Here is a 19,113-nt window from a genome sequence, read left to right on the forward strand (position 1 = left end):
GCACGTGGAGTATCTGAGTATTACCTGCAAGGAAGCCGACGCTATTTGTCCAGACTGATCAACGTCTAAACTTAACAACTGGGTCATCCTTGTTGCGTTGGAATTTAAGCAGGTCTTCGTATTGCCAAATGATTCCAAAATAATGTTGATAGAATTCACTTTTTCCGCATTGAGGAAGTTGTTAACCGACCCTGAAAATCAATTAAAATTGAATGATTGAAATGTGTAATTTTTTGTTAGTATTGGAAAACAAGATTTGAAAACAAAAAAAAAAAAACATTCCAACTTATTATATATTTATTTTTTTTACAAAAACTGAAAGCATGATCCCCTACCTGCTGCTAATGCCAAATAGTATAGTGCATGCTTAAAACTTGTCGTCTTCCCCGAACCAGAACGTCCCATAAATATTAGACTTTGATCCCGACGTGTCTCTAGCATAGCCCTGTAGGCGGTTTGAGCCAAGGAATATATGTGTGGGGGCATATCTTCAGTTTTGCAACCACGGAACATGGAAACAACCTGAAAACAGAACACGAATAATATTTTTTTCGTAAACCGTCGTCAGCATCACGACTAGCCAGTTAGTAGTTGTAACGAATATGTGCGTTTTACATACCTTTTCTGAGTACAATGACAAAGGCGCCATTGGGTTGACCACTAATAATGTGGGCCCCGCTTTGGTATGTATTAAATTACTGGCAAATCGTTGACGTAGGCAGTGCAATACGGACGCCTCGTTCAAGTGCTTCAGCTCGCAAATGTCTTCAACCAAATCTAATGTGGAATCATTTTGCTTCTCAATGTCATCTTCGTCCACAGTCATTTCTTCGCCATTATGCAGTAGTTGTATCACCACCTTGTGAGTTTCTATGTGGGCCTTGGTTTGAGGCAGACGCAAAGCGGAACAGAATCCTCCACGATGCACCAGCCATACTCGATCACCGCCACCGTTGTTCTTATTATCTTCCATCGCAGCACAGCCATCTTGTGAACCTTCATGCAGAAATACATTTCCATTGCGAGACTATTATGCAAAGAAATGGAAAAACAAATACATAACTATAATATTCGATAAAAATCGGAACAAAAATAATTATAATAAATACATCAGCATTAGTGGGATTCTGTAACTCTTGGCCGTCACCGATAAATATCGGTAACTATGAATCACACAAATTTGGCATGTTGAAAATAGACGTTGGTGTTGTTGTTAACGTCTTCATATCTGTCTGTAGTTCTAAGCGACAAATTTATTTTAATCATTTCCTAAACGAATATATTCGTTAATTATCGACGACTATCGTCGGTAATTCTTTATGTACTCAGTGTCGGCGTACGCGTCTGATCAGTTAATATATCAACACAATGTTAAAACTCCACTCCAGAAGAAATGTCACTGTCACAATCACGAGGATTGGAGACGGTCCGTGTATCAGAGAACAAATCGAAATAAAAATAGCCTGCAAATGGAATAAGCGACAAATTTACAAATCCAAATTGTTCGATGTGACTGGCTGACAGCCCATGAGAGTGTATATATGTGTGTGCATGAAGATGCTAAGGCATTTGACTTTATACGCCCCTAATTAACACACTCGCCTATGTACATAAATAACATAATGAATTGTAAGTTCATTTTGACAGTAGTGTCTTAAAATATTGCAAGTTGAATAACCTTTTTATTAGTTTGATGGTTACATATTACCTGGCGGTTACAAACGATACTTGTGAGCAGATAACAGTAAAGACACAAACCATGTTTTTACCAATTCCCTTTTATTGATTGTCTAGTAATGGTCTTTAATTGTTCATCAACTTTTTAATCGTGAAAACCCAACCAGAACAGGGTAAAAACTCAAAATATCTTAAAAAAAACGTAATTATAGAATGGTGCACGAATATTCTGGTTCGAATAAAAATATATATTTTTATATTTTCTTCAAAAAAGCAATTTTGACAGTAAATGATTTGATTTGATTTCCTAAATGTTACAAATATTAAACGTGTTATTTGTGATCGATCAAAATTTCATGGGAATCGCATGCACATGACTAGAACGATTCTGTTATTCGATATAGTAAAAGTAACAAACTGTTGATATCACAAAAACTCATAACGTAATTGTATACACCGCGTATCATAACTATAGACGCACCCTTAATTCAATTGGTATGTTAGTTGACAAATAAAATGGACCCATTAAGTTATTGTTCACAATAAAACGATCAAAAAGACATATTATTCAACAAAAATAATTAATTTATACTTTATGGTTTCGCCGAATTCTGCACTTTCAAAATTGCTGGAATTGCATAACTATAGACGCACTTTTACAAAATTAAAAAAAATTATTTTTTAAAACTTAAATAAAACAAAATAAATTTTATAAATAATGGGTAGGGCCTCCTTTATTTTGAATAAGTTCGAAAATTTTATCCATCACACTGTTGATCAAAATTATTCGCATGTCTTCATCGATTGACCGCCATTCATCGAAAATCACTTCTTGGAGGTAAAATACAGTTTGGTATTGGAGGTTTTCTGCATAGACACGATGAGTCAAGATTCCACACATGTTCTCAATCAGATTCTGAGTATGGCGACTTTTATGAACTGGTGCGTTGTGCTGCTAAAAAACGAGTCCTTGCTTGTTGCTGCTTTCCCAAAATGGCAATAATTTGTCTTCCATTGAATTCATCCGACAACATGGAAATGTCAAATAAAGCATTCCGTGGCTATAAAATGCTCCCAAGGTGGCGGTTACCGAAATATGGTTATTTCTTAATACGATATTTCGGTGGCGGTTCCTTAATGGCCTTGGAATTCAATGGAGTACGTTCAAGTCTTGGAAAACAAATTATTGCCATTTTGGGAAAGCAGCAACAATCAAGGACTCGTTTTTTAGCAGCACAACGCACCAGTTCATAAAAGTCGCCATACTCAAGTATGGTTAAAATCGAAAAATATTAAAATTTCCGACCAGAATCCGATTGAGAACATGTGTGGAATCTTGACTTATCGTGTCTATGCAGAAAACCTCCAATACCAAACTGTATTTTTACCTCCAAGAAGTGATTTTCGATGAATGGCGGTCAATCGATGAAGACTTGCGAATAATTTTGATCAACAGTGTGATGGATAAAATTTTTGAACTTATTCAAAATAAGGGAGGCCCTACCCATTATTTATAAAAGTTATTTTATTTTATTTAAGTTTTAAAAAATAAATTTTTCTAATTTTGTAAAAGTGAGTCTATAGTTATGCAACTCCAGCAATTTTGAAAGTGCAGAATTCGGCGAAACCATAAAGAATAAATTAATTATTTTTGTTGAATAATATGTGTTTTTGATCGTTTTATTGTGAACAATAACTTAATGGGTCCATTTTATTTGTCAACTAACATACCAATTGAATTAAAGGTGCGTCTATAGTTATGATACGAAAAAACGTAATGATAGTGATGTGCACAAATAGTTTTGTTTATTTATTCTTCAAATAATAAATTTGACAGTCAATGAAGACTTTGACCTGTTAACCTTATGAATAAACCTTGACATGGTCCATTAAAAGTTCTCCCAGGAGGCGAATTCATACCAAAGTCTTCCCTAACTGTCAAATTTGTTAATTAAAAAATTATATCTTCCGGTAAAATTTCATTTCATTTTTGAAACATAAAATGCTCAGTACTTCAAAAACCCAATACGTATTCCCCAATTCAATTCAAACTCTTTCACTGAACTTCTGACTAAAAACAACATTTAGTAAAAATTTTTACAACATATCAAGTACATGAATTCCGAATTATTTACCAAATTGTCATATTAAACAATGTTAAATTTGTTTTTGCAAAATAGTCAGGCTGAATCCCAGTTTGTTGTTTTTATAAAAAAACAACTATTTATTAGTGGGGAATGTATGGCATTGTTTGCCGAGGGGTAAGGCAGGGAAGACTATAGTTTCGGATCACGCCACTGATCCTCATCAGTTCCCTTAGTTTTTTGTTGGGATATTCTCCCCAGAAGCTATTGCTTCTATACAAAAAACCTTTCATACCCAAATGTCTCTTGTAACAAAGCGAAGTACTTAGCTGACCAACGACATAAACTGCATGAGAATTTCGCTGGAGCCTCACTTCGAGGTTAACAAGGCATTTACAAACAATACCACACCTTTCCCACTGTTGTGTGTTGTCACATCGCGACAAATGCACACAACGACTTTGTTGGTGTTGCTAGTATACAGCAACAAACCAAACAGTTCAACCGTGCCTGCGTCTACAACTTCAGTAGTGTTGGCGGTTTATTTGGGATACCATTTGTATTTTGTTTTTGCAAAATAGTCAGGCTGAATCCCAGTTTGTTGTTTTTATAAAAAAACAACTATTTATTAGTGGGGAATGTATGGCATTGTTTGCCGAGGGGTAAGGCAGGGAAGACTATAGTTTCGGATCACGCCACTGATCCTCATCAGTTCCCTTAGTTTTTTGTTGGGATATTCTCCCCAGAAGCTATTGCTTCTATACAAAAAACCTTTCATACCCAAATGTCTCTTGTAACAAAGCGAAGTACTTAGCTGACCAACGACATAAACTGCATGAGAATTTCGCTGGAGCCTCACTTCGAGGTTAACAAGGCATTTACAAACAATACCACACCTTTCCCACTGTTGTGTGTTGTCACATCGCGACAAATGCACACAACGACTTTGTTGGTGTTGCTAGTATACAGCAACAAACCAAACAGTTCAACCGTGCCTGCGTCTACAACTTCAGTAGTGTTGGCGGTTTATTTGGGATACCATTTGTATTTTGTTTTTGCAAAATAGTCAGGCTGAATCCCAGTTTGTTGTTTTTATAAAAAAACAACTATTTATTAGTGGGGAATGTATGGCATTGTTTGCCGAGGGGTAAGGCAGGGAAGACTATAGTTTCGGATCACGCCACTGATCCTCATCAGTTCCCTTAGTTTTTTGTTGGGATATTCTCCCCAGAAGCTATTGCTTCTATACAAAAAACCTTTCATACCCAAATGTCTCTTGTAACAAAGCGAAGTACTTAGCTGACCAACGACATAAACTGCATGAGAATTTCGCTGGAGCCTCACTTCGAGGTTAACAAGGCATTTACAAACAATACCACACCTTTCCCACTGTTGTGTGTTGTCACATCGCGACAAATGCACACAACGACTTTGTTGGTGTTGCTAGTATACAGCAACAAACCAAACAGTTCAACCGTGCCTGCGTCTACAACTTCAGTAGTGTTGGCGGTTTATTTGGGATACCATTTGTATTTTGTTTTTGCAAAATAGTCAGGCTGAATCCCAGTTTGTTGTTTTTATAAAAAAACAACTATTTATTAGTGGGGAATGTATGGCATTGTTTGCCGAGGGGTAAGGCAGGGAAGACTATAGTTTCGGATCACGCCACTGATCCTCATCAGTTCCCTTAGTTTTTTGTTGGGATATTCTCCCCAGAAGCTATTGCTTCTATACAAAAAACCTTTCATACCCAAATGTCTCTTGTAACAAAGCGAAGTACTTAGCTGACCAACGACATAAACTGCATGAGAATTTCGCTGGAGCCTCACTTCGAGGTTAACAAGGCATTTACAAACAATACCACACCTTTCCCACTGTTGTGTGTTGTCACATCGCGACAAATGCACACAACGACTTTGTTGGTGTTGCTAGTATACAGCAACAAACCAAACAGTTCAACCGTGCCTGCGTCTACAACTTCAGTAGTGTTGGCGGTTTATTTGGGATACCATTTGTATTTTGTTTTTGCAAAATAGTCAGGCTGAATCCCAGTTTGTTGTTTTTATAAAAAAACAACTATTTATTAGTGGGGAATGTATGGCATTGTTTGCCGAGGGGTAAGGCAGGGAAGACTATAGTTTCGGATCACGCCACTGATCCTCATCAGTTCCCTTAGTTTTTTGTTGGGATATTCTCCCCAGAAGCTATTGCTTCTATACAAAAAACCTTTCATACCCAAATGTCTCTTGTAACAAAGCGAAGTACTTAGCTGACCAACGACATAAACTGCATGAGAATTTCGCTGGAGCCTCACTTCGAGGTTAACAAGGCATTTACAAACAATACCACACCTTTCCCACTGTTGTGTGTTGTCACATCGCGACAAATGCACACAACGACTTTGTTGGTGTTGCTAGTATACAGCAACAAACCAAACAGTTCAACCGTGCCTGCGTCTACAACTTCAGTAGTGTTGGCGGTTTATTTGGGATACCATTTGTATTTTGTTTTTGCAAAATAGTCAGGCTGAATCCCAGTTTGTTGTTTTTATAAAAAAACAACTATTTATTAGTGGGGAATGTATGGCATTGTTTGCCGAGGGGTAAGGCAGGGAAGACTATAGTTTCGGATCACGCCACTGATCCTCATCAGTTCCCTTAGTTTTTTGTTGGGATATTCTCCCCAGAAGCTATTGCTTCTATACAAAAAACCTTTCATACCCAAATGTCTCTTGTAACAAAGCGAAGTACTTAGCTGACCAACGACATAAACTGCATGAGAATTTCGCTGGAGCCTCACTTCGAGGTTAACAAGGCATTTACAAACAATACCACACCTTTCCCACTGTTGTGTGTTGTCACATCGCGACAAATGCACACAACGACTTTGTTGGTGTTGCTAGTATACAGCAACAAACCAAACAGTTCAACCGTGCCTGCGTCTACAACTTCAGTAGTGTTGGCGGTTTATTTGGGATACCATTTGTATTTTGTTTTTGCAAAATAGTCAGGCTGAATCCCAGTTTGTTGTTTTTATAAAAAAACAACTATTTATTAGTGGGGAATGTATGGCATTGTTTGCCGAGGGGTAAGGCAGGGAAGACTATAGTTTCGGATCACGCCACTGATCCTCATCAGTTCCCTTAGTTTTTTGTTGGGATATTCTCCCCAGAAGCTATTGCTTCTATACAAAAAACCTTTCATACCCAAATGTCTCTTGTAACAAAGCGAAGTACTTAGCTGATGAGGATCAGTGGCGTGATCCGAAACTATAGTCTTCCCTGCCTTACCCCTCGGCAAACAATGCCATACATTCCCCACTAATAAATAGTTGTTTTTTTATAAAAACAACAAACTGGGATTCAGCCTGACTATTTTGCAAAAACAAAATACAAATGGTATCCCAAATAAACCGCCAACACTACTGAAGTTGTAGACGCAGGCACGGTTGAACTGTTTGGTTTGTTGCTGTATACTAGCAACACCAACAAAGTCGTTGTGTGCATTTGTCGCGATGTGACAACACACAACAGTGGGAAAGGTGTGGTATTGTTTGTAAATGCCTTGTTAACCTCGAAGTGAGGCTCCAGCGAAATTCTCATGCAGTTTATGTCGTTGGTCAGCTAAGTACTTCGCTTTGTTACAAGAGACATTTGGGTATGAAAGGTTTTTTGTATAGAAGCAATAGCTTCTGGGGAGAATATCCCAACAAAAAACTAAGGGAACTGATGAGGATCAGTGGCGTGATCCGAAACTATAGTCTTCCCTGCCTTACCCCTCGGCAAACAATGCCATACATTCCCCACTAATAAATAGTTGTTTTTTTATAAAAACAACAAACTGGGATTCAGCCTGACTATTTTGCAAAAACAAAATACAAATGGTATCCCAAATAAACCGCCAACACTACTGAAGTTGTAGACGCAGGCACGGTTGAACTGTTTGGTTTGTTGCTGTATACTAGCAACACCAACAAAGTCGTTGTGTGCATTTGTCGCGATGTGACAACACACAACAGTGGGAAAGGTGTGGTATTGTTTGTAAATGCCTTGTTAACCTCGAAGTGAGGCTCCAGCGAAATTCTCATGCAGTTTATGTCGTTGGTCAGCTAAGTACTTCGCTTTGTTACAAGAGACATTTGGGTATGAAAGGTTTTTTGTATAGAAGCAATAGCTTCTGGGGAGAATATCCCAACAAAAAACTAAGGGAACTGATGAGGATCAGTGGCGTGATCCGAAACTATAGTCTTACCCCTCGGCAAACAATGCCATACATTCCCCACTAATAAATAGTTGTTTTTTTATAAAAACAACAAACTGGGATTCAGCCTGACTATTTTGCAAAAACAAAATACAAATGGTATCCCAAATAAACCGCCAACACTACTGAAGTTGTAGACGCAGGCACGGTTGAACTGTTTGGTTTGTTGCTGTATACTAGCAACACCAACAAAGTCGTTGTGTGCATTTGTCGCGATGTGACAACACACAACAGTGGGAAAGGTGTGGTATTGTTTGTAAATGCCTTGTTAACCTCGAAGTGAGGCTCCAGCGAAATTCTCATGCAGTTTATGTCGTTGGTCAGCTAAGTACTTCGCTTTGTTACAAGAGACATTTGGGTATGAAAGGTTTTTTGTATAGAAGCAATAGCTTCTGGGGAGAATATCCCAACAAAAAACTAAGGGAACTGATGAGGATCAGTGGCGTGATCCGAAACTATAGTCTTCCCTGCCTTACCCCTCGGCAAACAATGCCATACATTCCCCACTAATAAATAGTTGTTTTTTTATAAAAACAACAAACTGGGATTCAGCCTGACTATTTTGCAAAAACAAAATACAAATGGTATCCCAAATAAACCGCCAACACTACTGAAGTTGTAGACGCAGGCACGGTTGAACTGTTTGGTTTGTTGCTGTATACTAGCAACACCAACAAAGTCGTTGTGTGCATTTGTCGCGATGTGACAACACACAACAGTGGGAAAGGTGTGGTATTGTTTGTAAATGCCTTGTTAACCTCGAAGTGAGGCTCCAGCGAAATTCTCATGCAGTTTATGTCGTTGGTCAGCTAAGTACTTCGCTTTGTTACAAGAGACATTTGGGTATGAAAGGTTTTTTGTATAGAAGCAATAGCTTCTGGGGAGAATATCCCAACAAAAAACTAAGGGAACTGATGAGGATCAGTGGCGTGATCCGAAACTATAGTCTTCCCTGCCTTACCCCTCGGCAAACAATGCCATACATTCCCCACTAATAAATAGTTGTTTTTTTATAAAAACAACAAACTGGGATTCAGCCTGACTATTTTGCAAAAACAAAATACAAATGGTATCCCAAATAAACCGCCAACACTACAATGTTAAATTTTTGACAATTAATGCATGAAATCGTTTACATGCGATAGAACAATCGCATGTAAACGCAGTGTTGATTGATAAATAGAACGTATAAGGCTACGTTTAGACTACTAAATCCACTCGATCTCAAATGTCAAATGTCCATTGCGTATACATCACGTTAATCCTGTTCACAAATCCAGTGGATAATATTTGACGTATAAGCAATGGAATTGACATTTGAGATCGAGTGGGTTTCGTAAATCTAATGCCATGTTCTGACGGGCATCCGAACCCGTTCATACGACACTATTCACAATTCATGTCATCAGAGTTTTTTATTTCAAACTTTTTGTTTATTATTTTACACCAATAATGTAACATATTTTAGTGAATTACATAGGGATCTAAATAGAAAAAATAATTCTCTTTATCCTGACTATAGTATGAACCCATATCTATTTACTTTTCATTCATGTTTTCCATTTTTTCTGAAAATGTTGTTTTTGTTTTTAATACATTTTTATATTTTCTTAATTCAAATGTCACATACTGTCACATATAAAAAATTTGGAGAATTTTTTGTTTGCGTTGCCCCACATTTGTTTCTTGTTTTGTGCGCTAATTAGAACCAAGGGAAAAGAAATGCATATTGCATTATGTAGAAAACAAAATTTACATCCTGCTGCATATATAAAAACTATACAATTTTTTACTTTTCATTCATAATTTTCAATTTTACGGAAAACTTTGGAAAATGTTTAAATATTTTCATGCTGTCAAAATTAATTTATTTTCGATAAATACTCTCAATTGTTAGAGATGGGACAAATTTCTTGGTTATTCAGAGAGTGATTCGAATTGAACAACGTACAAAAGTCGGTGTTCGCTCAGACAATTTTGTATGGGGAACTAAGTAATTACTTCATAATTAAGGGTCGAACAACGAATGAGAGAGCGAACAACGCTCGTCTGTACATGGCATAAACGTACCTTAAGAGATTATACGGTACAAAAAGCATTGTCGCCCTTTAACTAATTACGAGCGTACATACATAAATGTTAAACCGAGTTAGTGAATTGTTAATAAATCAATTTTACAGACGTGGATAGACTGAACCCGATAATCAACGTTGTTACGTCATGTCAATGTGAAAAATTGAATATAATTTTTATTTTCGGATATTTTATCTTCAGAACTTTAACCTAGAACGATATGACATTTAGTACATTTTATTGGCCATCTAGTGTGTGTGAATTTATTATTTGACAGTGGCCTCATCAAATAGTAATTGGTTATATGGAAATCCACATAATGTAATCTGCCTATGCTATTCGTGACCCATGGCAAAAGAAATCATTTCTACCATAAAATAACGTTATTCAAATAACGGCGTATTACAATTTTGAAAACTTAACAATAAAAAATCCAAAAATATACCAAAACAAACGTTAGAATAAAGTCCATTGACCACATGTATTTATATGACGGTGAACGGATGCGTCCGTAGCCATGGATATTTACGCTTCCCTATATGTCGACGCCGAAGAAACACACACGCGCCAAAAAAAAAGACAAAAAATAGAAGAAAACCAAGAAGATAATGACTATAGACAAATACCTACATATATGTGTATACAATAAAGTCGTGAGCTTAAAAAATATACATACAGTTTGTCGAATAAATGTTCGCAATTGCAATTTTATTCGTTGTAATTTATTTAAAATAATTGAAATGCCAATACTCAAAATAAAATGAAAACAACGTTATTATTCCACATTCTACAATGAATGAATATTTTTTTGAAGATTTTAGCCATTTGTAATCCTCGTTCGAGATTGTGGAAGAGGAATTTGAATATATTATATTAAAATTAATATGTACGCTTCCATGTACATATATATTTAAAAATAAAAGTCGACATATTGCTATAAAAATATATTTGGTATGTTGTTCCCGTACTGCAAGAATCTAAGAGTTTTTAATATTTTTTCGATACCATTAAGGAAAAAAGTGTTATCGTAGTAAAAAATAGTAGATTCTTGCAGTACGGGAACATACCAATTATGTAATGCATAAAAGCACCTCAAAGTCTCGGCCCGCTCTAATAAACAGAGAAAAATTATTCCTTCGTCATAAAATTCTTTATTTAATCACAACGCTCACATTTTGTTGATATATTTGTATGTGCTGCTTTTTTCTTGTGGAGGTATTTGTGTTGCCACATAATTGACTGCCTGGCTGATTGAATCGCTGGGTGGCGGTGTGCTTGCTACAGTCCATAATGACAACGAAAGAAATGGAACATTGTGCATTGTAGTAGCTGTTGTTGATTGCTTGTTTAATAACAATTCACTTCATAAATGAGAACTTCCGCAAAAAGCAACGGAGTAGTGAACCGAATAAGAACAAATGGCCATAAATAAACCGTGGATTGTGCGGATACGCGGAGACAAAGGGCAATTGCAGTTCACACAGCATGCAGGCGTTTAGGAAAACTAAGAAGATCCGTACTCCGTGTGTCGTCGATCAACAATTTTACTTATTTAAAAAAGGTTATTCCATATTAGCACTGTTGTGTGCTATTAGTAATATAAGTTCATTTTGTCTGAGTAGTTCGATCGATTATGTATCTGTGTAAATTAAAAATAATTCCCCGTTTTTTGTTTTGATACTCATGTCGATTTTTAATTCGAAGAACATAAATTACCTTTGAAGGAAAAAGAATACTATACAAACATATTTTTTGTGGAAATGTATATTAATATGCAGACAAATTTGGATAGATTTGTCGAGAAGAACTACGTGCAGCAACAAATACAATAGAGTTAGGACTTTTTAAATTTTTTTCTCAAAAATGATTTGTTGAAGCAGTAAAGAACGAACTTTTGCCTATTATTTAAAAAGGTCACGTCAAATCATTATATATTTGTAAAAATAAGTAGTTTTTAGTTTTTTTAATCGTACAAATTTAAAACGGAAAAAAATCAACTTTTACGAAAAGCTACATAAATTATAAACAAAATGAGACCTTGGTCATTGAAAGTTCAGTTAACTTATTTTGAATCAATTGCATTTCATTGTAAGGAATGCTGAAACCTTTTATTATTAAAGACATTTCGTGATATACAAGCGGTTATGTCATTTTGTGGCTCTAAAGCTTGCAAATTAATATTGAACAACTGTATTATATTCACCTAATATTTATTCTAAGTGGACATATTCCACAAGATCAGAACCTTTTACTTCTTGTTAGCAAAATAGCGAAACGATCGTGGATGATATGAATAATAATCTGAATGTCTAACCTCCTGCATTTTGGAAGTAATACAGCAATGAAAGTTATTCCAGTAGTGGGGATGTGATTACTTTCCAAGATGTATATGGGATATATGGGAATGGAATAAAATTTGGAATTTTTTCCAATCTCATTCATGATTTTTGGTACATTGGTTAAGAAAAATATGCCCATACAAAATCAGTTCACAAACTCGGATACTGCGAACGAAAGTTATAGCGGTTCTAAATCTTGTTTTTCAAATGTAAATTAAATGAATTTCTATTTATTGTAATTCGGGAATTTCTGCAGAAATAGTTAAACGCATTTGTTTTCTTTGCATACATGAGAAATCGCATCAATATACGGTTTTCACATACACCGAATCTCTTCAATAATTATATTTATTATATACATATATTTCATATTAACATATTTCATATTAACAAACCTTAATTTTAATTGCCTCGTCGTAGTTCTTATAAACACCACAACTGGATGTTGGACCACGCATTTGCATCGAACGCTCCCACAATGTCTGCCATTGAACAGAGTCATTTCGCCGCCTTAGCGAAGAACGGAATATCCGACTGCCTAGTAGAGTCGATGGCGATGGAGATTTTGCTCCCGCTGCGGCGCTATTCCATGGTGGTCTGATGTTGGTCGGCTGCGAAACCGGTGGTGGTGGTGTGCCAGTGTTGCCGTACACACTGGATTTATTCAAGCGAAAGCTGCGATTCTTTTGAGTGCGCTCAAAGGTTGTCCCCAAATTTGCGTTGATGCACTCGGGACTCTTGTCACCTTCACTGTGTAGGCGCATTCGTTGTATGGAACGTGTACTGGTCGTTCGATTCAGTTTTGAGGTTGGTTGTGGAGCAACAGCCTTATTTCTTTTCGGGGGCAGGGGTGATGTGGTGTGACTATTACTCCGCTTGGAAATGTGTAACAAATTCTCGTTGGAATACTTTTTCATTGTGACTTGATCCTCTGGTGTACAACAGCCACCATTGTTTATTGGCCTGCAATTGAGGATGGATTGTTCCGATCCACTATCACTAACGGTTTCCGAACTAATACTATTTTTTCGCGGCAATTTGTCGGGACGTGGTGGTGGTATGGGTTTATTTAGTTTGGATTTCATAGTGCCACAGGCGTGAGCCTTGCCTATACATCCTTTGTGAAAAGCTGGGTTAAGTCCCGAACCAGGATTATTTGGTGTAGCTGGCACAATTGGCGACCGTAATGTATGCTCGAAACTCTTTGGAAGCACAAACATCTTGGTGAAGTTTTCCTTTCAAAATACGTTGTCTTTATTTATTCATTATCGCGTTCACTTTTAACTTTAGTTAGTCACTTAGCACTTTTCACAGTAATAATGTCCATAAAAATTCAATTTATCTAATTCAAATTCAGAGTTTTCCAGACATTGTGGCGATTATAGCGAACAAAGCAACAGACCAATGATACCACGATCAACAAATATACCAAATGCTAACAATTAATTGTTGTCTCAATCCAGATCTATTTCAATTCGGAAGCTGCTTATTGTCGCGCTCACAATAAAGCTAAACAACTAAAAACTTATATACCACCATTGTGAGACGGGATTGTGTATGAATGTATGTGGGTTTTGTTCCAGCAGTCAGCCAACTTGCAATGATCATAACCTTGAGTAAGTCTCTATTACTATCTCAGCCTCCGTTAGTGCGACTGTGTTGTTGACGACGAGCTTTTAAGCCAAACGGCACAGCATAGCCATAGCACAAAAACAAGAAATAAACCTACCTAGCAACCTACCAACAATATTCTATCCAATGAATATTGTTCAATTGTTGGCGCGATTACATCTCCCGCAGATCTAGGAAAGTACCTACTCATTCTGTCTTACGTAAGTACCAACTGAGGATAAGTGTGAGTGTTTGTTCGTATGTAGGCTAGGCAGGTAGGTACATATGTGCAAAAACAAAAATAATAAATATCATATTACTCGTAATTGTTTCGAGTTGCTGTCTTGGACATGGCATTTGTTGGGCTTGAAGGTTTACCAGTTGGTAACGAACGACCAATTCATTAGAACCGGACAACTAACAGACAGCACATTGATAGTCTGCAATAGTGCAAATGTTTCGTAAATTCCTACATACCGTAAACCCTATACGATTAGATATACAAATAAGAGATCTGAAAGAAAGCGAATTGACCATCGACTTAGCATTTATTTTAAAAGTTTGCACGTGATTTTTCCCAATTTTACGCAATGGTAATCACAAGGTGCCGATAATATCATATCATGGTGGTATTGAATCGTCGATCGTTATAACATCGGATTTATCCTGCAACCAATTGGTTTGATATTTGACATTTACGCCACTTCGATTTGTCAGCAATTACGAATGATAATTAGAATAAAAGTCGTAATTCCTGCAAATAACATATTGACCGCCAACAGGCGTTTTGATTTGTTCTGTTTTGCTTGCGCCACTTCGTCAAGTTCGTTGAGACACACACGCTTAAATGCAATAGATTGGCAGGCCGAGTAACCGAACCGTACTGGATTATCTCGCTGTCTGCAGACTTATTGTATTTTTTTACAATCGGTACGGTACTGTTGGTACTGTTCTCTTGTTCGGCTTTTATTTACCAACAAACGTGTAGACAATTGCCAACGACGGTTTTAGCGACATGTATCGTACATAGACACGGACGGTTTGAAGCATACTGATGTGTCTAGACAACTGGCGAACGGCTTTTGTGCGCATACAATCCGATCTATACCATCAGCGCGATCTGATCATTGTCGCCACAACCCCGGCTGTCGTAGCCGAGCTGACTGCATCTCAGCACACCCATAGCAAATCTTAGTATGTTTGTTGTATGTGGTCTGACTGTTGGTGGGGGCACACAAGATTGTTGTTGTTGTTGTCGTTGGCGATTTCTTAACGTGTTAGATGTAATGGCATAACACATGAAGCCTACACTTGTGATCATTTATATACGTTTGTGCATAAATCGTGATGTAGGTATTAAAGGCCACTGTTTGGTGTGTGTAATGATTCATTAACGAATTAGTTCCATCCCCTTTGAAAACTATTGAGAGAATTTTGCAAAATTTGACGTCATGGAAATACTCCAAGAAATACAGTAAAATATCCAATTTGAATTTGCGAATACTTATTACAAAATTGCGATACAAATATGGATAATAGCATAGTTTTGAAATGTGGTCATTAATATTATCATATTTGTATAATTAGTCATTACAACCAAAATTCGACTATTTTACTCTCCAGCCATGTTGTCGACGACATGAACACAAATTTGGAACCGATAGAAATTATACATAGGATAGATTCCAAACTATTACATTTTTTTCATTTAATAAAAAATGTAAATAACATTTTTTGATTAAATGACGTTGACACTAGTATTACTTAGGACATCAAACTTCTGGTTGTTGTTTCACTTGCTGTTAACTTAAATTATTACACGATGAATTTTTATAAAAAATAAATTACAAAAAAATAACGAACAATAATTGCCAATATATTTCAATGTTAAAAAATATTCAAATATAGAACGATATTTTCTAGGAAAACGAAAAATCAGTGCATTTCGGAAATCAGCGGGCTTGACAAAAATAATACTTAACAAAAACAATAATAATTTTATTTCAGAAGCAAATGTGTTACACAACCACTTTGTCCAGCAAGAACTCACACAAGCCTTGGGACAATCGTTAATTTTATTGTTAAGAGACGTCTTTGGGCTCCGACAAATATTTACGTTGAATGTGATAGGTTGATATGGCTTTATTGAGGTTTGATATATTTATTTCCTCTGACACAACAGCTATCCTGCGATTCTGCAATATTTCTGATCTGATAACATTAATACACATATAAATTTCATGTTTAAATTAATAAACATTTTGTCAAACTACTTTATGTTAGTTGTTGACATAAAAATAGAAACAAATACAAAATTGCTGTTATCGGTTATTGTCAGTAATTCTGCGTTATAACAGATAAATAAACATTCGTTTTGCATAACACCAGTTTGGCGTTTTTGAGAAATTTAACTCACAAAACTGATGGAAGATCATAGTGGGAGTGCAGAAAAATTTCCTTTCATTGCAGGCCACAACAAAGGTGATGTTTAACTCAGTTTTCTCCAGTATCGCTTCTAGACAACTACTTAAGGTCCAAGGTGATTTTAGAGCTCAGTTCACGCCGTACCAAGTTTGATTCCCATGTGGTCAAGTGTTTATTGTTGACAAGGATCCATAATCGCTTAAAGGCAAGAACAAAGTAAGAACCTAATTGTAGGCCCATCTACGCCCTGTCACATTTATGGATTGAAGTGTATAAAAATTGTGGACTTACCGCCATTATGTTATAAACTACCTAAACAATATGGTTGACATGTCCATTATATTATCATCGTCAGTGTTTGCGTTCATCGTCAAGTTCGCTCATTTACTCAGAAAATTGTACACACATACATACATATTTATTTATTTTTCCTATGTTCCCAGTTGTTCAAAAAATATCAATTGTCTGCTATTATATAGTTATATAGCTAGTTACTTGGTGATCTAGTTACTTCATACTCCAAAAAGGAACACAAAATAGACAGTTGGATTTTTTTGTCAATTGAAAAAGTTGTCTACGCACATCACACCAATTCAGTAGTTACTGGTAATGCAAAGGGTAATGAATCGACTATCGAAATAACTGTATACTGGTAACGCAGGCAGGGGACAATTGACTTCCCCAATGACATACCCATGTTAAATTCACCAGTCTAGGGCATGAAGTGGTAACTAGTGGTACTTACAGGTAATTAGTGAAATATCTAGTTCATCACCAGTTACTCGAACTACTGGGTTCCTTTCAGTTGTGAGGCGTGATAAACACAAATACAAAAACAATATTAAATAATTCCTACTCCGCTATTTGACATGGAATGGGGCTGCTGCTGATCACTACGCCAACAGAGATATCGTTTATTTTGTTATTAGTGACTGCTGCCTGCAATTGCTTCACATTTTTTTTACGTAGGCCACACATAGGTGTGGTGCGTGTTTACTGCAGACATTCATATCGAACTTAAGATATTGTTCCGTTTCTAACCTAGTGCACAGCAGTAATACCAAAATCCATCTAGAGTGTATACAACACATTCTAAGAATGCATATACGAGTGTACCGCTAGAGGTATTCAACGCTGTCAACATTTGAATGGATGACAAATGCAAAATGCTTGCAAACAGCGGAGTGAAACACGATTGAACATTTGAGACCACAAACTTCTTCCAAATGTATAAATAAAGAAGAAATATACCAAAAAACAAGTGTAAGCATATGAATTGTCCTTTTGTCAAATATGAAAATGTAAAACTACTTTCGGTATTAACATGTAATTCTTAAACAATAACAAAACTATAAACGTTATTAATTTACATAAAAGCATGAACATGGGACATCATATAGTCCAAAAGTTCCAATAGGGTGAGTAATTGTTGTAATTCACGAGACTACAAAAACTCATAAGGCTAATAAGTATTATATTTCTCTGAGGTGCGGCAATGGTTATTATATATGCCATACCTCTTCTGTGGTAGGCATTGCTTGAAACAAAAAAATATTATCGACGTCTTTCTCTTATCAGAAATTCAATTTTCTAATTAATAAATTTCCCACATACCAATGTAAATAAATATTTGCAATCTTTAGTAAGCAAATCAGTATATATGTATATATATATATATATATATACAACAACGCATATTTTGGGTAAAGTTTATGTGTACTTTGCTTTAAATCGCATTATATTATAAAATCTATTTTCAGCAAAGTATGGACCATTTTGTGGGGAATGTACCAGAAATTAATGTGATTTTGAAAGAAATATTACAATTTGCCTAATTTGGATGAAATTTATCAATTCGATCGATATTGAATTTACAAATGTTTAAATTGTTGACACTTCGTGGTATGTTTATATACAGCTGCGGTCAAAATAATAGCAGCGTAACGCTGCTGAAGAAAACCATATTTTTCTTATGAAATCGCGTAATATTTTCGGTTCAAATTTTAGTTAAAACGTTACCAATTGCTATCTATTTTGTAAAATAGAAAATATGGTGTTATACCACAGACAGACGACAGCCTTAATTTGCATTAAAAATTTCTTATTTAAATTAATGATAGACGAGAGTTTCTGCATTTACGAAACAGTTTTTTGCTTCAAAACAATTGTTTGTGTGTATGATGAACATTTTTTACATTTGTTTCGATTCATCTTTAGGAAATAGATACATGACATAAAGGAGGAATAGCAACTATGATCTTAGCAAAACAGCTGCCAATTTAAAAAAAGGTTGAAATTTGCCTTCATTTCTTATTTTTATTTTCATAAATATAAATTTGACAAGAAACAATTAATTTTCGACAGCATTGCCATATTGAAATTGCCTAATTCAGTATGTCCTGATTTATATTAGGCGAGTTTACTTGCGGCAATTTTTATTGTTCTCTTTTGAACTTGCTCCATGCGTCTATACAAGACAATTCGGTTTCCAAAATATTTTTTTATTTGTTTTTTTTTTCACATTTAATATATATAAAATGTCAACAAATACGAAATACACAAAACGAATTGCCAGAAAATTGTCGGTACGAGCAATTTTTTTTCATTTCTATACCCCTTCCCCATCTCTTTACAAACAAAGACTTG

The 19,113-nt window shown here is 35.9% G+C and overlaps 1 protein-coding gene across 1 annotated transcript in view; it reads right to left on the reverse strand.

The window, feature by feature from the left end:
- LOC133335288 (unconventional myosin-XVIIIa) overlaps positions 1-19,113 on the reverse strand; it is a 53,637-nt gene that overhangs the window by 29,571 nt on the left and 4,953 nt on the right. The window contains exons 5-8 of the mRNA XM_061543576.1: positions 13,162-13,169; positions 620-1,027; positions 336-522; positions 25-191 (exon numbers count right to left, since the gene is read on the reverse strand). Coding sequence (XP_061399560.1) covers positions 25-191; positions 336-522; positions 620-1,027; positions 13,162-13,169 — 770 coding nt within the window. The remainder of the gene's footprint in view (positions 1-24; positions 192-335; positions 523-619; positions 1,028-13,161; positions 13,170-19,113) is intronic.

This window comes from Musca vetustissima, unplaced genomic scaffold (assembly GCF_032173495.1).
Source record: "Musca vetustissima isolate MV318-11 ecotype Yass unplaced genomic scaffold, APGP_CSIRO_Mvet_v1 utg3273, whole genome shotgun sequence".
Lineage (NCBI taxonomy): Eukaryota > Metazoa > Arthropoda > Insecta > Diptera > Muscidae > Musca > Musca vetustissima.